At 42.3% G+C, this 22,853-nt stretch overlaps 1 protein-coding gene and 1 non-coding gene across 20 annotated transcripts in view; one reads left to right on the forward strand and one right to left on the reverse strand.

Moving 5' to 3' along the window:
- ABLIM1 (actin binding LIM protein 1) overlaps positions 1-22,853 on the forward strand; it is a 265,320-nt gene that overhangs the window by 130,102 nt on the left and 112,365 nt on the right. For all 19 annotated transcript variants that reach the window (XM_033130195.1, XM_033130191.1, XM_033130208.1 and 16 more), the window contains 2 exons: positions 13,486-13,669; positions 17,257-17,366. In XM_033130195.1, the coding sequence (XP_032986086.1) occupies positions 13,486-13,669; positions 17,257-17,366 (294 nt within the window). The remainder of the gene's footprint in view (positions 1-13,485; positions 13,670-17,256; positions 17,367-22,853) is intronic.
- Positions 11,041-11,114, reverse strand: TRNAM-CAU (transfer RNA methionine (anticodon CAU)). Its single transcript has one exon. It is a non-coding gene; the product is annotated as a tRNA-Met (tRNA).

Raw genomic sequence — 22,853 nt, forward strand, 5'->3', positions numbered from 1 at the left:
CAGAACACTTGGAAGACCTCCAAGCAGAAAAATACCTCCCATCCAAGAAGCTACCAATTTGAGGTTGATTTCCATTAACAAGCGTCCCTTTTGGGGTTTATAATTGTTGGCATCTTGGTTTGAAATATGCTGACCTGTTATCCTGGTGCCAGGGCCTGGCTGAGTAAGGGAAAAAAAGAGAGTAGTTTCTGTGTGTTTACTTGAAAAATAGGTTACTTGAGCTGATGGCATGTCTGAAGAGCTCAGGGTTTGAGGAAGGAAGAAGAGAGATGGATGAGGGACGAAACTATGAGCCTGCTGTGTAGCTTTCCTCTGTGCTCTGCACATGGTACCCACCCTCATCCCTGGAAACCGTGTTTTATTGTAAGTCTCTTAGGGTACAAAGGTTTAGCATTGCCATCTTAAGCCATCCATCCATGACCACAGGGGCTGTCAAATAGACTCAAGGTGGCCTAGACACCCTCAAGTGCATGAAAAAAAGGAGGGGTAGAGCTTTTATGATGTCCATGGCTCTTTCCTTCACTGAGCATAAACTTTTCAGGAGAAAGATCACTAGTGTATAGTTCGGGTGAGAAGATGGAAGAGGAAGGGCAGGCATACGCTTAACTCCCATGAGCGTGATACAAATTACAAAGGCCGTCATGTGCATTTTACCGCTCTGAGTAAGTACCAATAAATGCCCAGTTTTCAGACAACCCAAGCTGGTCATCAAGAAACATCATCATCACAGACAGGGTACTGACTGCTCTGCGACTCTGTGTGGCTTGAGTCCAGCCACTGCCACTAAGCAGCTCTGTGATCTCAGACAAGTTACCTGTGTTTCTGTGGCTCCGCGTCCTTGTCTGGCAAATAAAGAGACTAGGTTAGACTGTGTGGTATTTAAACCTCCCCAGGTCTGAGGTTTGCACATTCCACAAACATATAACCATCGATATGTGTAACATAGAGCCCAGAGGTACTTCATTGGAGCCTCTTAGGTAGCATGTCAGAGAAAAAGTATTTTCTGGTTACGTCCAGTTTGGCTCACTTGGAGTCAGGCATTCTATTTGGTTTGATTTTTTTGTTCATAAATTTCCCGAGACATGGCTCCAGGGGAAATTCAGTGTGAAATAAATACAATCTGTAAATGGTTGCAGCCCTGTATGCATTTTGTATTTCTGTTGAAAGTACAAAGTGTTGGTGTCAGGTGTGGGTCATCACTTTTCAACACAGCAGGGTATACAAGACATATTCATTTAGCCCCTGTGGGGTGGAAGCTTCCTTGCTTGTTTTCTCTTCTAGTTTAAATTCAAGGACTGAGTGTAAATTCAAGGACTTATTTATGTTGGAAAGTTGTACCATATACTCTGTTTCATGCTATCAATGTGTACTGGAAAAGTTGAATTTTTGCATAAATTGCATCATAGTTTGAGAGCACTTATAGTAGGAATTATTTTTAATTTAACAAAACTTTACTAAAAGAAATGTCATCTATTCTTGTAAATTTGTATTTTGTCATATTTAATCTGTCAATGTCTACTCTCTGATGTCTCCCAGTTTCTGGGCCACCCCTTTCTTTAATATCCAGAGAAAGTGATTTAAGTTCCTAATACCTTCTATTCTAGCAAGTTCATGCCTTTTCCCCAAGATTCTAGAGCACTGATGTCCAACAGAAATATATGAGCCACATATGTAATTCTAAATTTTCTAATAGCTATATTAAAAAGTAAAAAGGGACAGGTGTAGCCCACTTTCATAGTATATTTTATGTATCACTACATACCCAAAATATTACCATTTCAGCATATAATTAATATAAAAAGTTTTGAGATGTTTGGCATTCTTTATGATTTGTTTCAGCGCACCTCAGTTTGGCATAGTCACATGCCAGGTGCTTAATAGTCACATGTAGTGTGTGGCCACAGCATAGGACAGCAGTGTTCTGGAGATTCCTCAAGGTTTTCATTCTTGTGGGTCTCTCTGGCTCCTAATTTCCTCCAGCACCGAAAATTCTTTATCTCCCTTTATCAGTGCTATGTCTTTTGCATTGCTTCACCTGACGTTGAACACGACTCCTCTTCCTCCTTTTCCCAAAGTGTCACTAACACAGGCAGCTATTTTGAGCACAGTTTACTGAAGGTTTGGGGTAACAGAGGGAAGTTATAGCACAGAATAGGCAACAACTGCTCTAATTTTCTCAGGCCATCTCCAGAAGAAATTTCTCATTGGCCAGGACTCTCTCTCTCTCTCTCTCTCTCTCTCTCTCTCTCTCTCTCTCTCTCCCCCCCTCTCTCCCTCCCTCCCTCCCTTCCTCTCTCTCTCTCTCTCTCTCTTCCTTCCTTCCTTGCTTCCTTCCTTCCTTCCTTCCTTCCTTCCTTCCTTCCTTCCTTCCTTTCTTCCTTTGTCTTTTTAAACTAATGGATTTTAATGTTTAGAGCAGGTTTAGGTTTACAGGAAAATCGAGCAGAAAGCACAGACCAGGGCCATTTCTCATACTTAATTCAAAACCTCACCTGCCACCATGTTAGCAGGGCTTCCTCTGTCTACAAAGACCCTTCTCCCCTCTGTCCCAAGGACCCCAGTTTCCTTCTCCCTCACTGTCAGATCGGGACTCTAAATTTCCCCAGGGTTTCTACTCTGTAAGTCTACCAGGATAGTTATCCCCAAGAAACAAGTCTTCCCTTCAAAGAATGCAATCTTCCTCCTAGCCTAAGTGGCCCAGACTCCAGCTAAGTCTTAAAACATCTCTTTTGTTTTCTTCCTGTTACAGCTCAAGTAGTGTAATTTAGGAGAATTTAGGAGCCTTTATTTTGTTCCTGCTTGGAATTCAAAACCTTAACATTTAAAAAATCTAAGTTTAGTTCGCTGTCTAGTAGTATAAAGATAAGATCTATCTCTGGAACAAAAGCTGGACAGGTTTGCTTGCAGCTCATCATTTCCTAAGCTTGGGGTTCCTGAGCTGTGACACAAAGCCACTACAAGTGCAACATCCAGCCAGACTTGCATCTTTTGCCTCTGGGGGACTTGAGGGACACAGAGAACCAGTCCCAAATATGAAGCTCGTGGTACCTGTTGTTGTTTTGTGAGTAATAAACTCTTTTGCTTCTGACCCAGGAGTTTCATGTCTTCTGCCAGCATTCATAAACCTAGGACCAGCTAACTTGTTAGTCTGCAAGTAAAAGCTCAGCTTCTCTACAGTTCTTGACAACTCTAAGTTCATGTCCATGAAAGCTTATTTCTTGCTGAAGTTTACCCAACTCGACCACGAAAGAACTAATTTTCTAAGAAAATGATTTGTTACAGCAAAGGTTATGGGCGTATTTACACTATAGAGAAGGGAGCAGGCTGGGATTTTTCTCAAACATTTTTTAAGCAAGTATTTAACCAGTCATATTGCTGGTTCTCTCTGTCTCCTATGAGTGCCCTATGCTCAGACCTCATCTCTATATCGCTTTTTAGTGACATCCAGTCTCGTGGTTTAAGTATTATCTGTACTCAGACGATTACCAACTCTATACCTCTCCCCTGCCATCCTGACTGGTCTCTTCAAAAGCCTTCTCAGTACCTGCAGTAGGCATTTCAGACCAAATGCCTCATTACTAGCGCCATCCCTGCGCCTAACCTTCTTCTCCAGTCTTTTAATTTCAGCAGCTGTCAAGACCTTTTTCCCAGTTGCTCAGGCTAAAACCCTTGGAGTCATTCTCAACTCCTCTTTTTCTCTCACATGCCGCAAGTAATCCACCAACAAATCCTGTCAGCCCTACCTTCATAGTAGGTACAAAATCTGACCATTTATCACTGTCCCACAGATATCACCCTGCTTCAAGCCACCATCGTGTCTTACCTGGATCAATAATTTTGTCAGGTCTCCCTGCATCTGTCTTTGTACCCCACTGCAGTTTATTCTCCATGCAATAGCCAAGGTGACCCTTTAAAAAAAAAAAAGGCAGATCCTGTCACCTTTCCAAAGAATTTCCTAGTCTTTCAGCATGAAATCCAAAGACCTTGATTTGATTTTCAAGGCCCCTCCCCACTATTACTCCCCTATTCACCCCTGGCTGGCTCTGCTGAGCTCCACTGGCCTGCTCGATCATTCTGAAAACCAAGCACCGAAGAGCCTTAGGACATTTGCACTTACTGTTCCTTTTCATCTGGATATGTGCCTGGTGCCCTCCCTCATTTTCTTTGGGTCTCTTCTTGTGTCACTTATCAGTGAGGTCATCTTTGACACCATCTGATATGTACAGATGTGTATGTGTGTATCTGTGTATATATAAATAGATATATTTATATACAGTTTAAACTGTGTATGGTTTATTTGTTTGTTCATTGCCTGTCTCCCTTCACTAGAATGTAGGCATCAATAGGGCAGGAAGTTTGTATCAACAGTCCTAAGAAAAAAGCCTACCTTCCAGTAGGCAATCGATACTTGTTAACTGAATAAATGAAAGGTTTATCATTGAGTGGTGCACTAGTTATAGATCATTGTTTCCAAAATATTAAATTCAGTCACTAAGACTTGATTTCAATTAATGTCTGTCTATGTGCCAGAAGAAAGAACTTGACTTTTGTGGTTCCCAGACAAAAAATTTCTCACACAGCGAAAAAGTTATTTTCAATCCATTTTCCCATCCTTATTTCATGAAGCAGAAGGTCTTTATAACAAAGACAAAACAGCTGCCAGGCCCAATGCCTTGATCAGGCAATGGTATCAAAGCTCAAATTTAATTATACTGGTTATTGTTTATTTCTATAGATTCTTTATATATAGGGGAAGTGACACTGAAGTTTTGATTTACAGTTGTGGTATACATTTACCTTTTAAAATAATTGTACTTAATAAAAGTGATTTAAAAAAAACAGTAGGGAAATAGAATAGGTAGATCAAAATGATGGCCAACAATAATGAAGGTGGTACATGAGTGAAATTGGGAAAGTTTAGGAAACGCAGATGCTGATAGTGTGTCACAGACACTGAACTTGCCAGCACCTTGGTCTTGGATTTCCCAGCCTCTAGGACTATGTGAAATAAATTTCTGTTTTTTATGAACCACCCCAGTCTATGGTATTTTGTTATAGCAGCCCAAATGGACTAAGGATGCTAATCAGATGTCCAAATAATCATACAAGTATGATTTAGCAACTGTGATTGGTGTAATAATGGGATAATACAAAGCTGCGTGAACAAGGTGAGCTGGCAACAGGAGAACCTCCATGGGTTTGTGGTGGGAAGAAGGGCAGGTGGTCGGGAAAGCCCCTCCCCCCACCTCTTCAGCAAGAGAAGCTTGAGTTGACAAAGGATGAAAATACAACAATCTCTTAATTTTAGTGACAAAAGTCAACTAAATGGACTTCAGTATTCCAAAAAGCAGATTTGCATTTTTTTCTTCCTAAAATTCACTTAAGTTTTGCACAAATCAACCTGGGACTGTTGACCCTTGATGGCCTTTAAATCTTTACCATGTGAAAAGTTTATAGAGCATCTATCATCTATCCATTCACTGCTAGGCCATGGAGGGTTGGAAGGTCTATAGGACACAGTACCGACCCCTGAAAAACCTATGATCTGGTGGCAAGCAGTATTCTGGCTAGTGGAACCGTTGCTGGTAGCAGGACAAGTGGACACGAGTGGCCAGAGGCTGCAGTGTCCACCTAGAGCTCAGTGGTCTGGGGCTGTTGCCAAGGAAGGGGCAAGATATGACAATGCATGGATGCTCCAGAAAATTCTAATAACCTTCCCAGGACTGAAAAGCGTGGTCTGGAGGAGGGGCTGCCTTGTTCAAGACAATGGGTGGTGACGACAGGGGTGTGGCTGAAGCTGACATTGGCCTTCATTTGGGCAAACAGCTTTCTACCAAAAATAAATAGGACCGTGATGTTCCCATTGTCATTTGAAAGATGGCATTTTAAGCATTAATTATAGTAACTTTATTCCTTTTCAAAAATGGAACCTAGTGTTTTATGTTATTTATAGCCATGTCATTTGAAAAAAGGATTCTGAATATTGGGTGCCTGTGGAAAATGTTTAAATCAGGTCATGTAAACTCTTCACTCAAGGTAGCGTTGGATTGGCAGCAATCCTCACGTAGAATTATGCTTTAATAGAGACTGTTGCCACTTAGCAATGCGAATCTTAACTAGTATGTGTTAGAAGATGTGGAAAATGCTACCTGTTGATAGCTTTTAAAAATCCCTTGACCTCTGTAACGTACAGTCCATCAAGAGAGCCCATGAACGTCAAAATGATTTTTAAAGTGTTTATCTCAAACTATTGGAAGGTTTAAGTTACAACGTCTATTGGTGTCAATGAATTATAATATGCTTTTCAAGAACTAGTCTTGAAAGATTCTGTGAAGGGGCCTGGGGAAAACACCCCTTCTGCAAGATCACTTTCCATTTTTGCCATCTTAAGGTTTGTAAGATGTTTACCAGGTCAGGATCATTCCATGTAGAATGTGTGCATTTATAAAATGCGAGGATTTTCATGGAATAAATTGGATGAAATTTGGGGGGTGGAGGGGTTGAATGTAAGAGTAAGAGTTTTCTGTGTTTAGATGGTTTTTTAAAAAGTAAAATTGTGTTACCTAATTTATATGTTATAAGAGCCCTTTCTGTTTATATCTCATTTCCAAAATGGAACTTGAGAAAGTGGTAAAATGATGAATTTGATGTTCTTTTCATTTCAAAATAATCCCTGTGATTTATTTGACTTCAATATATAGGTCAGGAAAGTGACATTAACATGTTGTTCTTATCCAAAAGGATAAGCGCGCTTGCTATTCTGAATAGAATATTTACGCTATCATAAATATTTCCTAACCATAGATGTGGTACAGTCTCTTTCAGAAGCCTGTTCTCATTTGTAATCACCTCTAAGGTGATAGCAGTAAGCTTATCTAACCCCTGTCTCTTGGTATATGTAGAACAAACTTTCCCCCATTTTTGTCCTCTTTAGATGGAAAAGAGCTGATTATTGATTTCCTTAAAATAACCCACTGTAGACTTGAAGACCATAATTACCCTGGCCTCTTTTTCTGCGGTTTAATCCCAATTCCATCTACTTTTCTTTTTCTTAAGTGTTCTCTCCGAGCCCTTTAATTATTCTGTTGCTACCCTGTGATCCCATTTTTGTTCCTTTTCATGCACTTTCAATCCTGAAGCACTTCACCAGTCGCCGTCTTAGTCTCTGTAATCGGCTTTCTTGGTATTGCTAACCACAACGTAGAGCATTGTGGGAGCCTACACACCCACTTGTGAATTGAAATGGTCTCTTGAGTTGTTGAGTTCTTGAGTTGCAGTCAGTTTCAGTGGCTAAGGAAGTTCAGAGTCGTAAAAGACTGGAGAAGTTGGGAGGGGGTAGAGTTACTATCTTGGCACCGCTATCTTGATGCCAATTAGGGACTTTCTGAAGCAAAGACCAGATTACTGGCTCGAAGTCATGCCTAACGGCCCTTTCCTTGTGCTGTGCCAAAGGAACTTAGCCCCACCCACACTGTCCAGACACCAGCCTGGTCTAAAGCAAGATGGAATTGGGGAAAGGCACAATGATTTGCCATCTCTCTAAGTATTGTGGAAGATATAAAATAGCACAAGAAGCGGTCTCTGCCTTTAGTAAACTTGCATGGAGATGAGAAAATCACAATGGCAATATAAGGTACAAAGCAACATATATGAAGTATGAGTCAAATGTCCACAAGTGTTCTGAACCCTGAGGAATCGGAGCTGGGAGGAACTGGAAGACACTGTCAGCTCCATCAGGGGGTCAAACCTGAGTGAAGCCAGGGAGGCGGAGTAGGGCTGGCGTTGGCAGGAGGTGACAGGAGGTGTCCATCTGGCAGGGGTGTGGGAGGGTCAGGTTGACTGGAGTAAAGTACTGGTGTTCGGGAAGGGTGACGTGGACATCTGGAAGATGTGGGACTTTCTATGCAAGGGCAAAGCATCTGGCAGAGTGGAGCAGGAGAGCCACTTGATAAAAGTGGTCTCTTATTTGGAGGTGTGGAGGGGAGAAACTAGAGGAAAAGAGCCAATCAGGAGGGTCCGTAGACCCCAGGCTGACCCTCTGGTTTCTGGTGGAAACAGCAAAGCATGTGTGTCTTCATCTGTTTTCCCAGCGTCAGCATATGGACACACATGTAACTCTCACTGAGGCTGTCTCCTTGGTGCCTGGAAGTTCATAAAAGGCAAAGATGCATGACCCAGCTCTTTCTGGGGACTGAAAGAGGGAAAAAGGTTGGCAAGAATATAGATCTTCATGAAATTTATCCGTGGGCCGAACATTCAAACATGTGGCTGGTTTGAGATAAGCTTACCTGGGGTAAGCCAGGTCCTATGAAGCGTGGCCAGCCTTTCATTCCTCCCTTATACACATGTTCAGCCTGTATGCCTGACAGTTCTGATGATTACAGTAATCTATGCTAGCACGGGAGGATTTCATACTTGTTTTGTGTTATGGGTCAAATCGTAGAAGGCAAAAAAAACATTGAGGGAGAGATATTATTCTGGGTTATTTGATCTGGTTATATATATTTGTTTGCACAGGAAGTTTTACTAGTGTTAAAAACAAACTTAGTACATACTTAGTCAAAGATTTTATTAACAAAAGAGATTCCAAAATGATTCCCTTCCAACCAATTCTCTTTACTTAATGTAAATTCAAACTCTGAATTAAATACAACCGTTGCTTTGGGGGCCCATTTTTGCCATCTGGTTGGACTTCTAAGTATCTTCTTTCCCAGAAATGATCATTGATTTTGATGGGCATTTAGAAGTTAATGTAAAACACTGTTTCAATATGTTTTTTGAGGGTTAGCATTTGCTTCTAGGATGATGCATTAGCAAATAGTTATTCCTGGTAGGAAGCTGCCCCCTCACATTATTGTTTATGAGTCTCTGTTCAGCTATTCTGAGCGCTGAGCTTCAGCCTGTAGTATTCTTTTGAGCTTCAGTGCATGATACTTTCAAACACACTGCTCTGGGTTTCGGAGCAAGAACTGATTCAGTGAGACACACACCATCATGGAACGTTTGGTGGTTTGGGAAGCTACTATGTCAAACTCCACCTTTGTATTTTCTATGAAGAAAGGGTTTGAGGAAATAAATAGAATAACATCTCGGATGAAATAAAATTCTTTACAGTCTAGTTGGCGTAGCGCGCGGAAGAAGAGAATGGAAAGTGTTTGGGGGTCACAGTGCTGACCTGCCAGTGACTTCCATAGTCTGCGTCTATCCCCCTCCCCACGCCAGGCCTCACCCCACTCCAGGGCCTGGTGGCCAAGGAGGAGGCAGGGCTGGTGCTGGCCCAGGCAGGGCACAGCAGAGCACAGACTGGGCTATGGGTAAGGGAGCCCTTCTAAAGCGCAGGGCCCTGATCATCAGCAATGAGCCAGGGTAACCCAGGTCCCAGCCATGCGGGACTTCCACTTCTCTGGGGCAAGATCAAAGGACTCCTTGTGCCCTGCGATGGGCTGACCAGCTGGCATTGTGCCGGATCAAAACACCAGCGCCTGCCCAAGAAAAGAGATGAAAGGACCCACCCAAGGCTTCTGGCCCCCAATTAGAATCTTGTGTTGCTCAAAACTGAATTGAAAACATAGATCACGTTTGCTTACCACGCCTCCCTCTCTTGCTGGTATGAATTGATTAAAACACAAGTGGGAGCAGCAGCTCAGCAGAGATATTCAGTCTACTGATGTAAGTGAAGAAAATGTCTTTCGCATTTCACCCCCAAACCCACCTCTGGGCAGAGTTTCAAGTAGTACCTATTCTCCTAAATTTGGGGTATTGTGAACTAATTGACAGGCAGATGAAATGTCGCTGACATGAATTAAGTTGCAACATAAAATGTTCACCACTGGTTTTGGAAAGTTGAGGAAATAGTTGCTACTGCAGCCCTGTTCACGCCACTAAAATACTGTTCTGTTTTCACCCTTATTTGACGCCTCCATACTTTGTTCCCCTCCTGTTCTATGGTATTTTTACAACACAGGCAGCTCCTGTTTTTTCTAAGATTTTTAAATGTTCCTGTTTCTAATTTCACAACTTTATATAAAATCACAGATGTACCTATTCCTACTTAACTAGTTGATAGTATTTGGTTTGCTGTTTGTAGCCATGCCTCAGTGATGGCAAAACAGCTAGATTCAGAGGGGCCTGGAATGGGGCATGTTTTACATAATTGATCATTGAGAAGAAAGCAAGTCATCTCTTTCACTGGCAGCTCTATTTTTTTTTTTTTTTTTTAATGAAAGGAATCTATGGTTTTCCCTGGGCATATGTTAACTTTCAAAGAAAACAAAGACAAATAGAGCACCCAAAGTTGAAAATCTAAATATGTTTAAAGATCTACTGACGTTTGTTTGACCTTACTAAATGAGACTGTGTGATCACTTAAATGTGAAAGTTTTGCTTTGTGCCATCAGTTAAAAATATTTGCTAAGCTGTTAATATAAAACAGACCGAAGCTTGAAAACTATTTTAAATGTTCACCGTTAGATATTTTTCAATAAAAAGAATAACCCCTTTGTCAAAGTGTAATTTTCAAAAGTTAAATATATGACACTCATACAAATATAGAATGAACATGTATCAAAGAGTTATTCAACTCATTAATGAGGGAGCCAGTAGGTTGTTAAAAGCTGGTTCAGAGAAGAACCAAAGAAATCGATTATAAAGGCTTTCTGGCTTTCAGGAAAGGATGTCAGGATAAGATGCCAGGCTTAGCTATAAACTGATTAGCAGTCAAACAGTGTAGTAAAACAGGTCAGAAATCATCTGCATGTCAACTGGACAAGAATCTACAAGTTACTATCCACTTTCAAAGTCTGGGCTTTTAATCAGTAGTGAAGAGTTTGTCAAACACAGATCCAGTCCCCTGGGTAAGGAAATAATCCTTGTGTGAGCTGTTAATACTCTGACACTGGAAGACAGTGCTTCTCTCCCTTACCTTGTTTACAAGTTTTGGGTAATTTTTCTTTCTTTCTTTGTTTTTCAATTAAGTATGTTTTTCCAGGACCCATCAGCTCCAAGTTGTTTCAATCTAGTCTTGGAGGGCGCAGCTCACAGTGGCCCATGCGGGGATCGAACCGGCAACCTTGGTGTTATGAGCACCGCGCTCTAACCAACTGAGCTAACTGGCCGCCCCTGCATAACTTTTCTTAATATCTTATTATTAAAGTGAGATTCCACTTATATCAGATACCTAAAGTAGTCAGATTCATAGAGGCAAAAAGTAGAATGGTGTTTCCCAGGGTTTGGGGAAGGAGCAATGTACCCATTATTGCTTAATGGGCACAGAGTTTCAGTTTTGTAAGATGAACAATGTTCTGTGGATGGATGGTGGTGATGGTTGCACAACAATGTGAATGTCCTTAATGCCACTAAACTATACACTCAAAATTGGTTAAAATGGTAAATTTTGTTTGTTTTAACAGTTAAGCATTTTTACAAAGTGAGCTGACACATAGGTATATGAAGAAAAATTAATTCTTCATTCTCTCGAGACAACCAATTTGAATACCTCTCTGTTTGTGTTACCTCATTTTTCCTTGTTCTGCTTATAAAATCATAAGCAGACTTTTGAAAAATAGGATTATGAAAATTCTTTACTCTGTGACATTTGTTCTTTTCACTTAACAATATATCACAGACAGGCCTTTGGATCGTAAATATTGATCCAATCTACTCTTTTTAATAGCAGCTCCATCGGCTGGACATACCATAATTTATTTAACTATCACTCTACTGATAGAAATTTAGGTTGGTTCCAGATTTTGGGGGTGGTTTTCTTTTTTCTTTTTCTTTCTTTCCTTTTTTTTTTGCCAATACTTCACCAATAAAGTCCTTTGTCATTTTGTGGGAAAATAAGATACATACATAGAAGACTATTGAAGAAAAATCTCTAAGTTGTTCTGTGACCCCCAGGATTGTATCTATTGCTGTTGAAGGAGTTTGCAGTTGGAGTAAGGGTAGTCCACACTTGCATTCCTTCCGCCCACCGGACACATTTGGTAAGCAAGAAGCAGGTGTGAGAACAGTGGGGACACTGGCAGGTTAGAGGAGGCAGCAGGTGACGAATGATCTGTTTTCCAGGTGGTATGATCACGGTAGTATTTATAGGGTGGTCATTTTCAGGCCTGGTGGATTCAGGCCATCGTCTTTGGTTACTTGATTGTAAATTGCAAAAAAGGAGGTCATAGCTGTGGAGTGTTGATCTAAACAAAGACTAAGGAAACGATAGTGGAGAGCTTGTTTGTCGGTTCTTTGTCACCTTGAATATCTTTAACAGTTGGCAGTTAGTAAAGACTGCTAACTGAAGGTGGGGGAGTAGTTCTCCCAGTCAGAGTCTTACTGTAATCAATCCTAGTTCATCCAGATGGATTGATGAGTCATGGGAACTAATCAGAGGAATGCTGGAAGAGTTTTAGAAGCTCCTTAGGCAAGCGATTTAGTAATCGAATGCACTTCCTTCCAACCCCACCTGAGTGCTTATTCTGGAAGCTTGAAGAAATAATCAAGAAGAATGCTGAATTCTTTGCCTAGGACCCTTAATTGTATAGGAGTCACCTAGCCTTGGGAATTGAGAAATTAAGATTGGAGGTTTCCAGCTTTGGCTGTTTCTCCCCACTTCTTTGGCAGTGGAAAATCTTTACTCTCAGGGGCGCCTTAGGCTCTGTTTTTGGACAAGTTGCTATGCCCTCCTCTGGTTTTGTCTGAACACGTAGAACAGACCAAAGCCCCTGGAATCCCAGGACCTTCTCCTTTGAACTATCTCCATGATCCACAGCTGCACAGTTTTGAAAGAGACACCAAAGTCCAGACACAGCAAAGCATCCTTTTTTGCATGTACTGAGGTTCCGGATGATAGTTTTTTATCTTGGACAAGATCCCTTTTCTTTCCCCTTTTGCCTGTTCATTTTTATCTCTATCTTTCTATAATATATAAATAATTGGCTCATCGTATTTACTGCTCAAAGAGAAAATTAAACGTCTGAATTTTTTATAGCTATGGGAAAGTATTTCCAGAGTGTGAAAAAATAGACATTGGACATTTCAGCTGCTGCTTTTAGTATAGTGGGAATTTATTACTCAGCTCAGTTACAATCTTGGCCCAAACCAAGGAGTTGTGTGGGCAAGCAGGGGGTACCTTTCCTAAATAGCACTGCCAGCGACAGCTCTGTTCATATTTGAGACAGCATGAACCAAGGGTATCGTTCCATCAAAGACTGTTTGATTATCTCCGAATCTTAGACATACCACAAAAGTCATTGAGACTTGGCCAATGGATTTTACTTGTATGAGATATTGCATAGCTCCCAAAGGAAGGGAAATAAAAGGGGAGGGAGGCAAGAGAGAAATCAGAGCCCAACAATAAATAGCTCTTTGTACCAGTCCCCTCCCCTAACCCCAAACTGCTGAGATCATAGAGTAAGTTAACAGCATGAGGTAGAAGGCAACTGCTGCCCAGCAGCTTGGCAGATCATGACCAGATGTGAACTTATCTTTCCACAGTGTGTGGCTGCGACCTGGCACAAGGCGGCTTCTTCATAAAGAACGGGGAGTATCTCTGCACCCTGGACTACCAGAGGATGTATGGGACACGCTGCCATGGCTGTGGGGAATTCGTGGAAGGAGAGGTGGTGACTGCCCTGGGCAAAACCTACCATCCCAACTGCTTTGCTTGTACCATCTGCAAGTAAGTGAGGGCTTCCCAACAGAGCAATGCTGGGTTCTGCTGTCAAATCTTGGGATATACTCGTACACCTTTAATCTTGAGTTGTACTTAGTCTTAAACTATTCTCTTTCTGATGAGTCCTTAGATATCTTTATCTTTCTACTTTGTTATCAGTTGTAATAAAAAAGTAACTTATGATGTCCTCTACTAAAAATATGACTGATTTTCAAGTGGCTTGAAACCAAGTCTGAAAGCAGCTCTAGATCTCGAAGGATTTTGAGCAGTGAAACATTGGGAGGACATGGCATGACTGCTTCAAGAGATAAAGCTTATTTGGAAGTAGTTCTTACGTGTGTGTGTGTGTAAAATAGTCTAATTTACTCTATAGCTAGAGTGAGCAAACTATGCCCCATGAGCCAGATTAGACCCAATACCTGTTTTTGTAAATAAAGTTTTATTGGAATACAGCCACGCCCATTTGTTTATGAATCATCTATAGCTGCTTTCAAGCTACAGTGACAGAATTGAGTGGTTGTGACAGAAACCATATGATCCGCAAAATGTTAAAAAATATCTATGAGCTGGTCTTTCAAGGGAAAAATTTGCCAATCCCTGCTCTATGGCCATCTGTCATCTGCTAGGTTAAATCTTAACTGCACAAGCCAGCTTGAATAAAATGATCCGTCATAGAGAAGGAAACTCTGTGAACTGTGAGTAGGAAGATGTGTATTTATTATTGTGCTTTGACTGCTACTCATTATAGAACTTAAGTTGGGCTTAATTCCTATAATGAGATTCGCCAACAAGGGTCAGCTTCTTTATTGATCAGTTCTACTTGGGCAACCCCATGACAGTTGGTGATTGCCGTTGGCTCCATGTTTCTAAAAACTACAGTTCAGAGAAGGTGCTTTATTTTGTTGTTCAGCATTTCATGTTTCTGGGCCAGAGAGATGTAAACTCCAGAAGGGTAAATTTAATTTCATGTAATTAATTAACAAGGTAATACTGATAGAGGAATCATAATAAGATTTTATCATGCAGTTATTTTAATAATTTTTATAATGATGAGCCCATTTCTCAATACATTTTTAAAAGCAAAAGTTAAAAGTTTTGGATTCGTGAGCTGAAAATGTTTCCATATTTAATCAAAAGCAAAGTTCCCTCTTGACCTCTCCCTTTACAGGCTGTAGCCCACAGCCCGGTTAAAAGCCCTGGGCTGGCATTCAGGAGACCCCAGTGCCAGTCCTGTTTCCCAGGCTGATTTGAGACTTACGTGAATTAACATTTCCAAGACAATTGCCTCATCTGTAAAATGAGAGGCTGTGGACTAGATGCGGATGATTCCCCAAACCTGGATGGTCACTGGAAGCGTCTCTTTAAAAAGAGCCATTTCTAACCTTCCCTCCCCAAAAATGCGCATGCTTATGAAGTAGTTTCTGGAGGGTTCCCAAGTGGAACGGGACTCAGCAGGTCAGAACGCCCTGGCCCAGGTAAACTCGAAGAGCCCTCCTGACCTGGGCCCTGAGAGCTCATTGTTTTAATTGGGTAACAATGGACAGACAGACAGCCCTGTCCCTGGACGCTGGAGCCAGCGAGAGGGGCTCACTATTGCTGCCAGAGTGCTGCTACGGCGACTGCTAAATGACAGTCATGCTACCTACCTCGGAGTCCACCTTCACAGCTTACAAATGCATTTATGTAGCGTTTAATTTCACCCTCTTCGCAGCTCCGCGAAATCAAGCCGGCATTAGTGTCCCTATTGTTGAGGGACTCTGGGTCTCAGAGGTTAAGGCACTTTCCCAGGTTAACGGTGCAAGCCTGAGATTGGGACTCAGGTTTTCTGACTCGGTATCCAGTTCCCTTTGTATTACACACATCCGTGCAAATAACAGAAGGAAGTGGACCCATGTGGGCAGAGGACGTAGGGAAGGGGGAAACTCCTTGAGAAAGGTTCATTTATGAAATAACGAAACCCAGAGTTCAAGAGACCAGGCCCAGTGTTGAGAACTGGACTCCGGTTTGTCCCATCGTGAGTCCATATAGGACTCAAGTCTAAAGATCCAAACTCAGATCAGAAGCAGGGCCTGGAGGAGGGTGAGGCATGTGAGGGCCCTGGGGGGCACACGTTAGAGGTGCTCTCACTCTCAGGGTCGTGCAGCGCAGGGTCAGCTCCTGAGAGCTAATTCTGTGCCCTGCGTGCTCACTGGTCCTGATGGGAGGCAAAGAACCTGTGCTTGTTTGCTGTGGACCCTTAACTTCCTCATGCCCTCCTCACAGAGCAGACTGGGCACTTGGTCAGGTGTAATTAATGGGTGTGATAAAATCGTCTCACTGTCGTCCAGCCGAGTATGACTTTGATTATTAAAGACAGAGCAAGTTCTGAGTGGGTGGATGTCACCTGCACCTGCCTGTGGCCTGGTCTCCCTCCTGGTCAATCCAGGCAAGTCACTTAACCTCTCTGGGCCTTATCTGAACAATGGAAAATAACACAGCACCACAAAAGGATAGCAGAGCACCTCAACTCAGTACTTCTAAAGTCGGGGGGTGCGAGAGTTTAAAACACTCCTTTGTGACTGGCGCCAGGCACATCTGTGGAGCTGTCTTCAATCCAAATTTACTACGTGTGTGTGTATCACAGTTAATGACTACTGCTAGGCAGCCGAAGGGCAACTTCAAGGAGGGAGAGCAGTTGTGATCGCAAAACTCACATCAAGAAGCTTGAATTTGTTCTTAAGTAATTGCTCTGACTCAGATGCGTGGAGATGTTTTGCTTATGATCCTTCCCTTTCCAACTGACACAATCGCACATTTGAAAACTCATGTTGATGAAAGTCGTGGGCAAATCGGACAACTGCAAGTAAGTAGGCCTGGAAACTGGCGTGCGGCTCCTGATTAATGACTTTTGTTCACAGCTATCTGCCTGCTGAACTGGGAGAAGAAACTGATGGCATGCATGGAGAAGGCAGTATTTTTGCAAAATGTGCGATTACTGGTGAATGTCTCATGTGAAAGGAAATTATCTTTCTGAAAAGAAGATAATACTACTTTTTAAAGAGATATTTACAGCATTGTCACATTGCTGCATAAGGGACACGGTCCCAGCTTTATGATACATTCAGGTCACCCATTCAACTGTCCAGGACACGTCTCGTTGAACAGACTTTGTTGCATAGGTCTAGGGAACTGAAAGAGTTAAAGTTTGACCTGTAACCCGTTCTTTTGGGGAGGGGCCTTCAGCTTGAATAGGAATTTATGGCATTTAAATGTTTTTTTTCATAAAGGATTTTCCGTTTGGAAAATGGAAAACTTTACTGCGTGTGCCCCAGTAAGTGACTTGTTGGAACATCCCTCCTCTAGTAAGGAGAGGCGAATCATTCCCATTTACTCTCTGGTTGCCCGTGGAAGCAGTGCATTCTTCTTAAAATGAGGCACGTTTATTTGTTTGGACTACCTCCAGCCGGCTGGCTTGGTTAAGACTGCATTTTAGACATTTTGGCTGGTGCTCCTGCAAGAAATGAATTGGCACTGGAGGGCAACAAGCAGAAGGAATTAGGAAATGGAATAAAATTGCTGGAATAATCTGGAGGGCAATGTCTTTCTGTCTCCAGGCGCCCGTTTCCACCCGGAGACCGAGTCACGTTCAATGGGAGAGACTGCCTTTGTCAACTGTGTGCCCAGCCCATGTCGTCCAGCCCTAAAGAAGCCTCCTGCTCTAGCAGTAAGTGCCCGGCCACCTGCTGACATGCGTTCCTCATAGCTCAAAGGTAGCCTAGGCAGGTGCCTGCCTTTTTGTGAAACTCAGTTAGGTGGGGCTGAGAGTAATCCTATAAGGTATTTTCAGTTGTAAAACATGAAGCCTTGACTAAAACCCATGCAGTGAGAAGCACCTCCCTTATTTCAAAAAGATATCAATAGAATTGGACATTAAACTGTGCGTTTTGACAGTATATGAGGGAAAAAGAAGGATAAAACCTTACATTAGAAACGCCGTCTCTAGTCGTGGAGGTTGAGATGTGACAGCATTTGGTGGTGATGTGACTGATTCTCTGTGTATTAAAAATAAAATGGTCCCCACTGTGCCTCGGGCCAACATGATGATTGATGCTTATCCTTAAATAATTGCTGATTCTTTCTTACCCTTAAATACTCTTTATTCACCTGGAGGGTTTCTGATGTTGATTCATTGCGCAGATAATTTGCTGAGTACCTACTGTGTGTCTTGTTGTTCACACTGGTGACATAGGCGTGAACAGAACAAACTCAGCATCCTCAAGAAGCTTACTTTCAAGTGAGAGCAGATAGATGTACGTGCATCCACAAAAATACCTGTAATGTGAAAAGAATTAAAGTAGTAAGAAAAAGGGTAAAGGGGTGTCATTTATATGGGACAGTTCCGGGGGGAGCGCTCTCTTAAAAGGTGACACCTAAGGAGAGAACTGAAAACAGTGTGGGAACCAGCTATACATACACACTGGAATTTGTATGACAAGGTTTTTTGTCTGATCTGTGGGAATCCTTCCCAAAATAAAAATAGTGGCCGGGTGCACTATTTCTTCTAGTAACCAGTTAACCTTTAAGTGAGATATACTCTGAACTCTGGGCACCCAGCAAGGAAGTTCCATCTCTTTCCTGGGGCATTAGGAAATGGCATGGAGGCTTGCTTTGGTCTCGGTGGATTTGCCAGTCCTTGAGAGACCTGGAACAATTGCCTTTAAGCCCTGCTGCTCTCAGCACGTAACAATGAGATAAGCCACTTCTGCTCCAGAGGAATTCTGCGCCATTTGTAACCGTGACTCCAAATCTTCCTGTTAAAGCAAAAGAATCCTGATACCTATTTAAAAAATAAGAATATTCTGACCAAATCATTTGCATAGAAATTGGATTTTGACCATTGGGAGGGAAGAAGAAACTAAATGCGTTAGAGTATCTTCTTCAACACAACTGGATCTGTACATCCTGCCAATAAATACTAGCCACTTGGGGAGGGCAGTGGCTACAAAGCAGCACATGATCCTACACCCCTACTAGGATTTTGACTCCCTTATTGTCTTTACCTACCCTGCCCAAAGCAGGTCACGGGGAAGGTGACCTGGGGTGGGAATAGTCACCCATAGTGTGGGAGGGCTTGCTTTACCAAGAACATTACCAAAAACGTTGGAGGAATTCTTCAGACTAGTTAAGAAAAAGAAGATTTTATGAGTCCCAGGATTTATGTCCCACGAGCATGCACAAGGTCACACAAGCTATCTGATAATAAGGTCGGATTAGAGGCAGGCTTTGGACTCCAGTTTTGAGGTTCTCCTTTCGTTTCATCTAGGAGAATTCATTGTTTGCATAAGGAAGCAGAAGTGGGATATTGTTAAAGGCTTCCAGTCCTCTCCCTCTGTGCAATTTGGAAACCTATTTCCTAGTCATGGCTCTACCAAAATGGCTATTCTAATTTTTATTACTCATTTTGTTTGCTTTGTCTGTATTTTCTATTTTTATATGACATACATGTTATACACATAAAAAAGAAAAATGTTAACTGTAAAAATGTATCATACTCAATTGTGTTACATCTCCAATGCTAGAGGTGATAATTACTGTTCATGTGCAAATTGTTAGAACAAATCGTATTTTCTCCTTTGCTCCCAATGGATGGAATCTCAATTCTCTGCAAATGCTCTTTGATCAGTTCATTGTTACTTTCAACGAGCACTTGTCTATTTAGATAAGTACTCAAATAGTATTTATGGGGCATATGGGGATGAATGTCTGTCAAAAAGAGAGCTTTTATATATGGATACACACATGCAGAATACCCAAACGAGGCAGGCATGCAAATACTAGAGCAAAGGAATTTTTAGCAAGTTTCTGAAATTCACTGGAGCATAATTAGAAAACATTTGCTTGATATTTGTAATTCTTGAAGAATTGCCTCGTACTTTAAAACTATCCTGATGTGACTTTGATTCTTATTTTTTTAAAAATAAATTTAAACTTGGCAAAGCTTCCTACCTAAAAGGAAAAACTGAAAGTCTGTTGCACTAATGTTCAGAATGTATGAAATATATCAGAGAGCCAAGTCCTCTCTTTCCTTTGAAACGTTCTTTCAAAAACGAGTTTGCTCTTCTGAACCACAGTTTTATTTCCCAAACTGTGGCTGGTTTTCCACAATCACTGAATGGCAGGTGAAGACAGCGGGAGAGGGAGAGAAGCAAAGAGTGGCCAGCAGAAGCCAAGTGGATGATGGGATGAGCATTTACACAACACAGTCTCGGTTTGACTTACTAGGTAGAGATGCAGTTTGTACTTCGGCTGCTCAGAGGTTGCCACGTCTGTCTTGCTGTGATGGAGAACTCCCAGTGAAGAGCCTACGACGTCTTGGGCACTCGGCTCTGTGCTTCCTTCCACCTTACAATAATTCCTCTAACCTTTGTATCTATTTCATTTTCTTTATCAAACATTCACACAGTACCCCCTGTGTATCAGGCACTGCGTAACTGGTCTACAGATTTTGCCTCTGTTAATCCTCATCGCCACTGTGTAATTTGGAATGAAAACTATCCCTGTTTCACAGATGAAGAAGCCAAGGGTCATAGAGATGATTTAAATGATTTGCCCAAGGTTACACAGACAAGAAGTGGTGGAGCTGGCACACAAGCCCTAGCTGTCTGGCCCCAGATGCCATGCTACCATCCCCGACGTTTAGTTTACAATGTTGGTATCATTCTCTGATTTTCAAAGATGGGGGTACTGAGGCTTGGAGCGGTGACCTGACTTGTCTGCAAATTTATCCATGTGTTCTGCCTCCACACGTTGTGCGTGTTCTACCTGCCACAATTGCCTCCCTGTTGTAGCAAGATTTGGTGAATGGAAACCGTCAGGAAGTTATAAAACAAACTACTTCAATTAAGGATTATTGCCGCTGAATTAATTAAAACTCTTGCTGCATGCAGTCTAATACAATTTGAATTCAATAAGCAATAAACATTTTATAACAGGGAGAAGAGCGTAAGTTACCTCACAGGGTTGCCATGAGCATTAATTAGACTGCGTCTACCATAATAAAATAAATCAGTGGCCTGTGTCCAGCTGATCCACAATTAGAAATAAAAATGTAAGTGCAGAAGACATTAGGCTCCACGAGAAGGTTACACACAGCCCTCTCAAGCTTCATTCCACTCCATGCTCCATGTATTTGCCAGTAAGTGCAGAACCGAATCCCGTAAGTGAAGGAGCCACGTGAGGGGGCGTCCGTGTGTGACAGCCTAGAGCGTGGGGAATCGGGTTTGGATTGTCATTTCCTACGCGACTCCGGTCTATTTCAGGCACCTGAGCAGGCATGGGTTGCCGTCTACCACCACCCTTTCCATTTCAAAGGGTGTCTGACTAGTGTCTGATTGCACATAGGTTGGATGATAGACACGGGGACACGCACAAACAAACACATCCGACGCCACCTTCCTCCTTTCTCCACTCTGCCCAGTATTGCCATGATTCTGACTGTCACTGTGTCACTCCTGTAGGTATCAAGACAAAGGTGCTACCTGGACTGAATTGAAATCGTTTCAGATAAAGAGTCATGTGCATGTTTTCAAAGGGGAGGAAGAATTTTTCAATTATTTTACTTTTCTATTTGGTGCAATAGCTTCTCAGAGTTGCAAGATATTTTTTCTTTATGTTCTTTCTCAAAAAGTCATTTGCCAGTTGAGTGGGATTTGTCTGCTGAGTCACCTATCGGTAGGTGGAGGAGGGACGATCTGACTGCCTGCGTCCGGTCCTAGCTCGGCCACTTACTGGCAGTCTCTTTACTCTTCTGTCTTCTGTTTCCTCATCTGTAAAATGGGATGGTAATAGAATAGAATTGGAAAGGAAAGAAGGAAACTGACATAGCATAATGGTTAAGAATGTGAGCTCTACATTTCAGAGTGCCTACCCTGTAAGGTGACATGGGTAAATAGGTAACAGTGCTGTATGCTTATAAAACAATAACTTACTCTTCAGGCATTGATTTCTGAATTTTTGTGGAGACATCCCTACATGTTGTGACGCTGCTCTTTTCACTCTCCTGTTGATGACCGCTGTCTTTATCTGCTCATTATGTTTCCCACCAATATAAACACCAAGGACGACAGGAACACATCCACCCATATAGCCCACAGATTATTGAAGTCGGACTTATGGGGATGTGTTTTATGGTAGGATCTCCAAAACAGATCTACCCCTCCTTCGTTAGACACGTTTTTCCTGTAGGATAGGATGGCAGAGGAGGTTTGCTGGGACCCTGCTAAAGAGTGTGGGTTCCAGACAGGTTGATGACTGGTCCTAATCCCAGTCCTACCATGTTTCCCCGAAAATAAGACCAGGTCTTATATTAAGTTTTGCTCCAAAAGACGCATTAGGGCTTAGGTTCAGGGGGTGTTACCCTGAAAAATCATGCTAGGGCTTATTTCCCTAGTTAGGTCTTATTTTCGGGGAAACACGGTACCACTTACAGGCTGGGTGGCCTTGAAAACTCAGTCCCTCTATGCCTCTGTGTTTTTGCCTATGAAATGGTAAACAATAATAGTTCCTTTCTCAATGGGTTGTTCTGGGGATTAATATAAGTCATGTGCTGAAAAGAGTCATGCCCTCTAGGAAGCACATCTGTGTATTAACCGCTGCTCCTTAAGGAAGTTATGAGACTAGAACTTGAGCTTCGAGATCCTAAGACTCCAAAAGGAAAGAAGGAAGAGGACGTAGCATAATGGTTAGGAGTGTGGGCTCTGCATTTCAGAGTGCCTGGTTTGAATCCCGGTCCTACCTCTTCCTCGCCTAGGAGCCTGGGCAAGTCATGTGAAGTCACAGAACCTCTGTGCCCTCGTCTAAAGACTGGCAAATAGCTACTTGCAAGGGTTGTTGTGAGGTTAAAGGAGACACTGCATGGGAGAACAGTGTAAATGTGGCGAGGACATTTGTGAAAACAGTGCAGGAGGAAACCCAAACAGAACAGAGGCTTTGTTGTTCCATGTCCTGAGAAGCGAAATTGGGAAGATGAAGCAATGGAGCCAGGTCACAGGAGGCCCTGAGGAGTCTGGCAGTGTGGACCTCCAGAGGAGAAGTTTTAGCGGGTGACCTGATGAAAACCATGTCCTAGAAAGATCAAGTGGTAATGGCGGTAGTGGTATGAAAAAGCAGTGATCAGGGTGAAGGAGACCATTCGTTGTGGGTACTGGTAACG

The sequence above is a fragment of the Rhinolophus ferrumequinum genome, chromosome 16 (genome assembly GCF_004115265.2).
Source record: "Rhinolophus ferrumequinum isolate MPI-CBG mRhiFer1 chromosome 16, mRhiFer1_v1.p, whole genome shotgun sequence".
NCBI lineage: Eukaryota > Metazoa > Chordata > Mammalia > Chiroptera > Rhinolophidae > Rhinolophus > Rhinolophus ferrumequinum.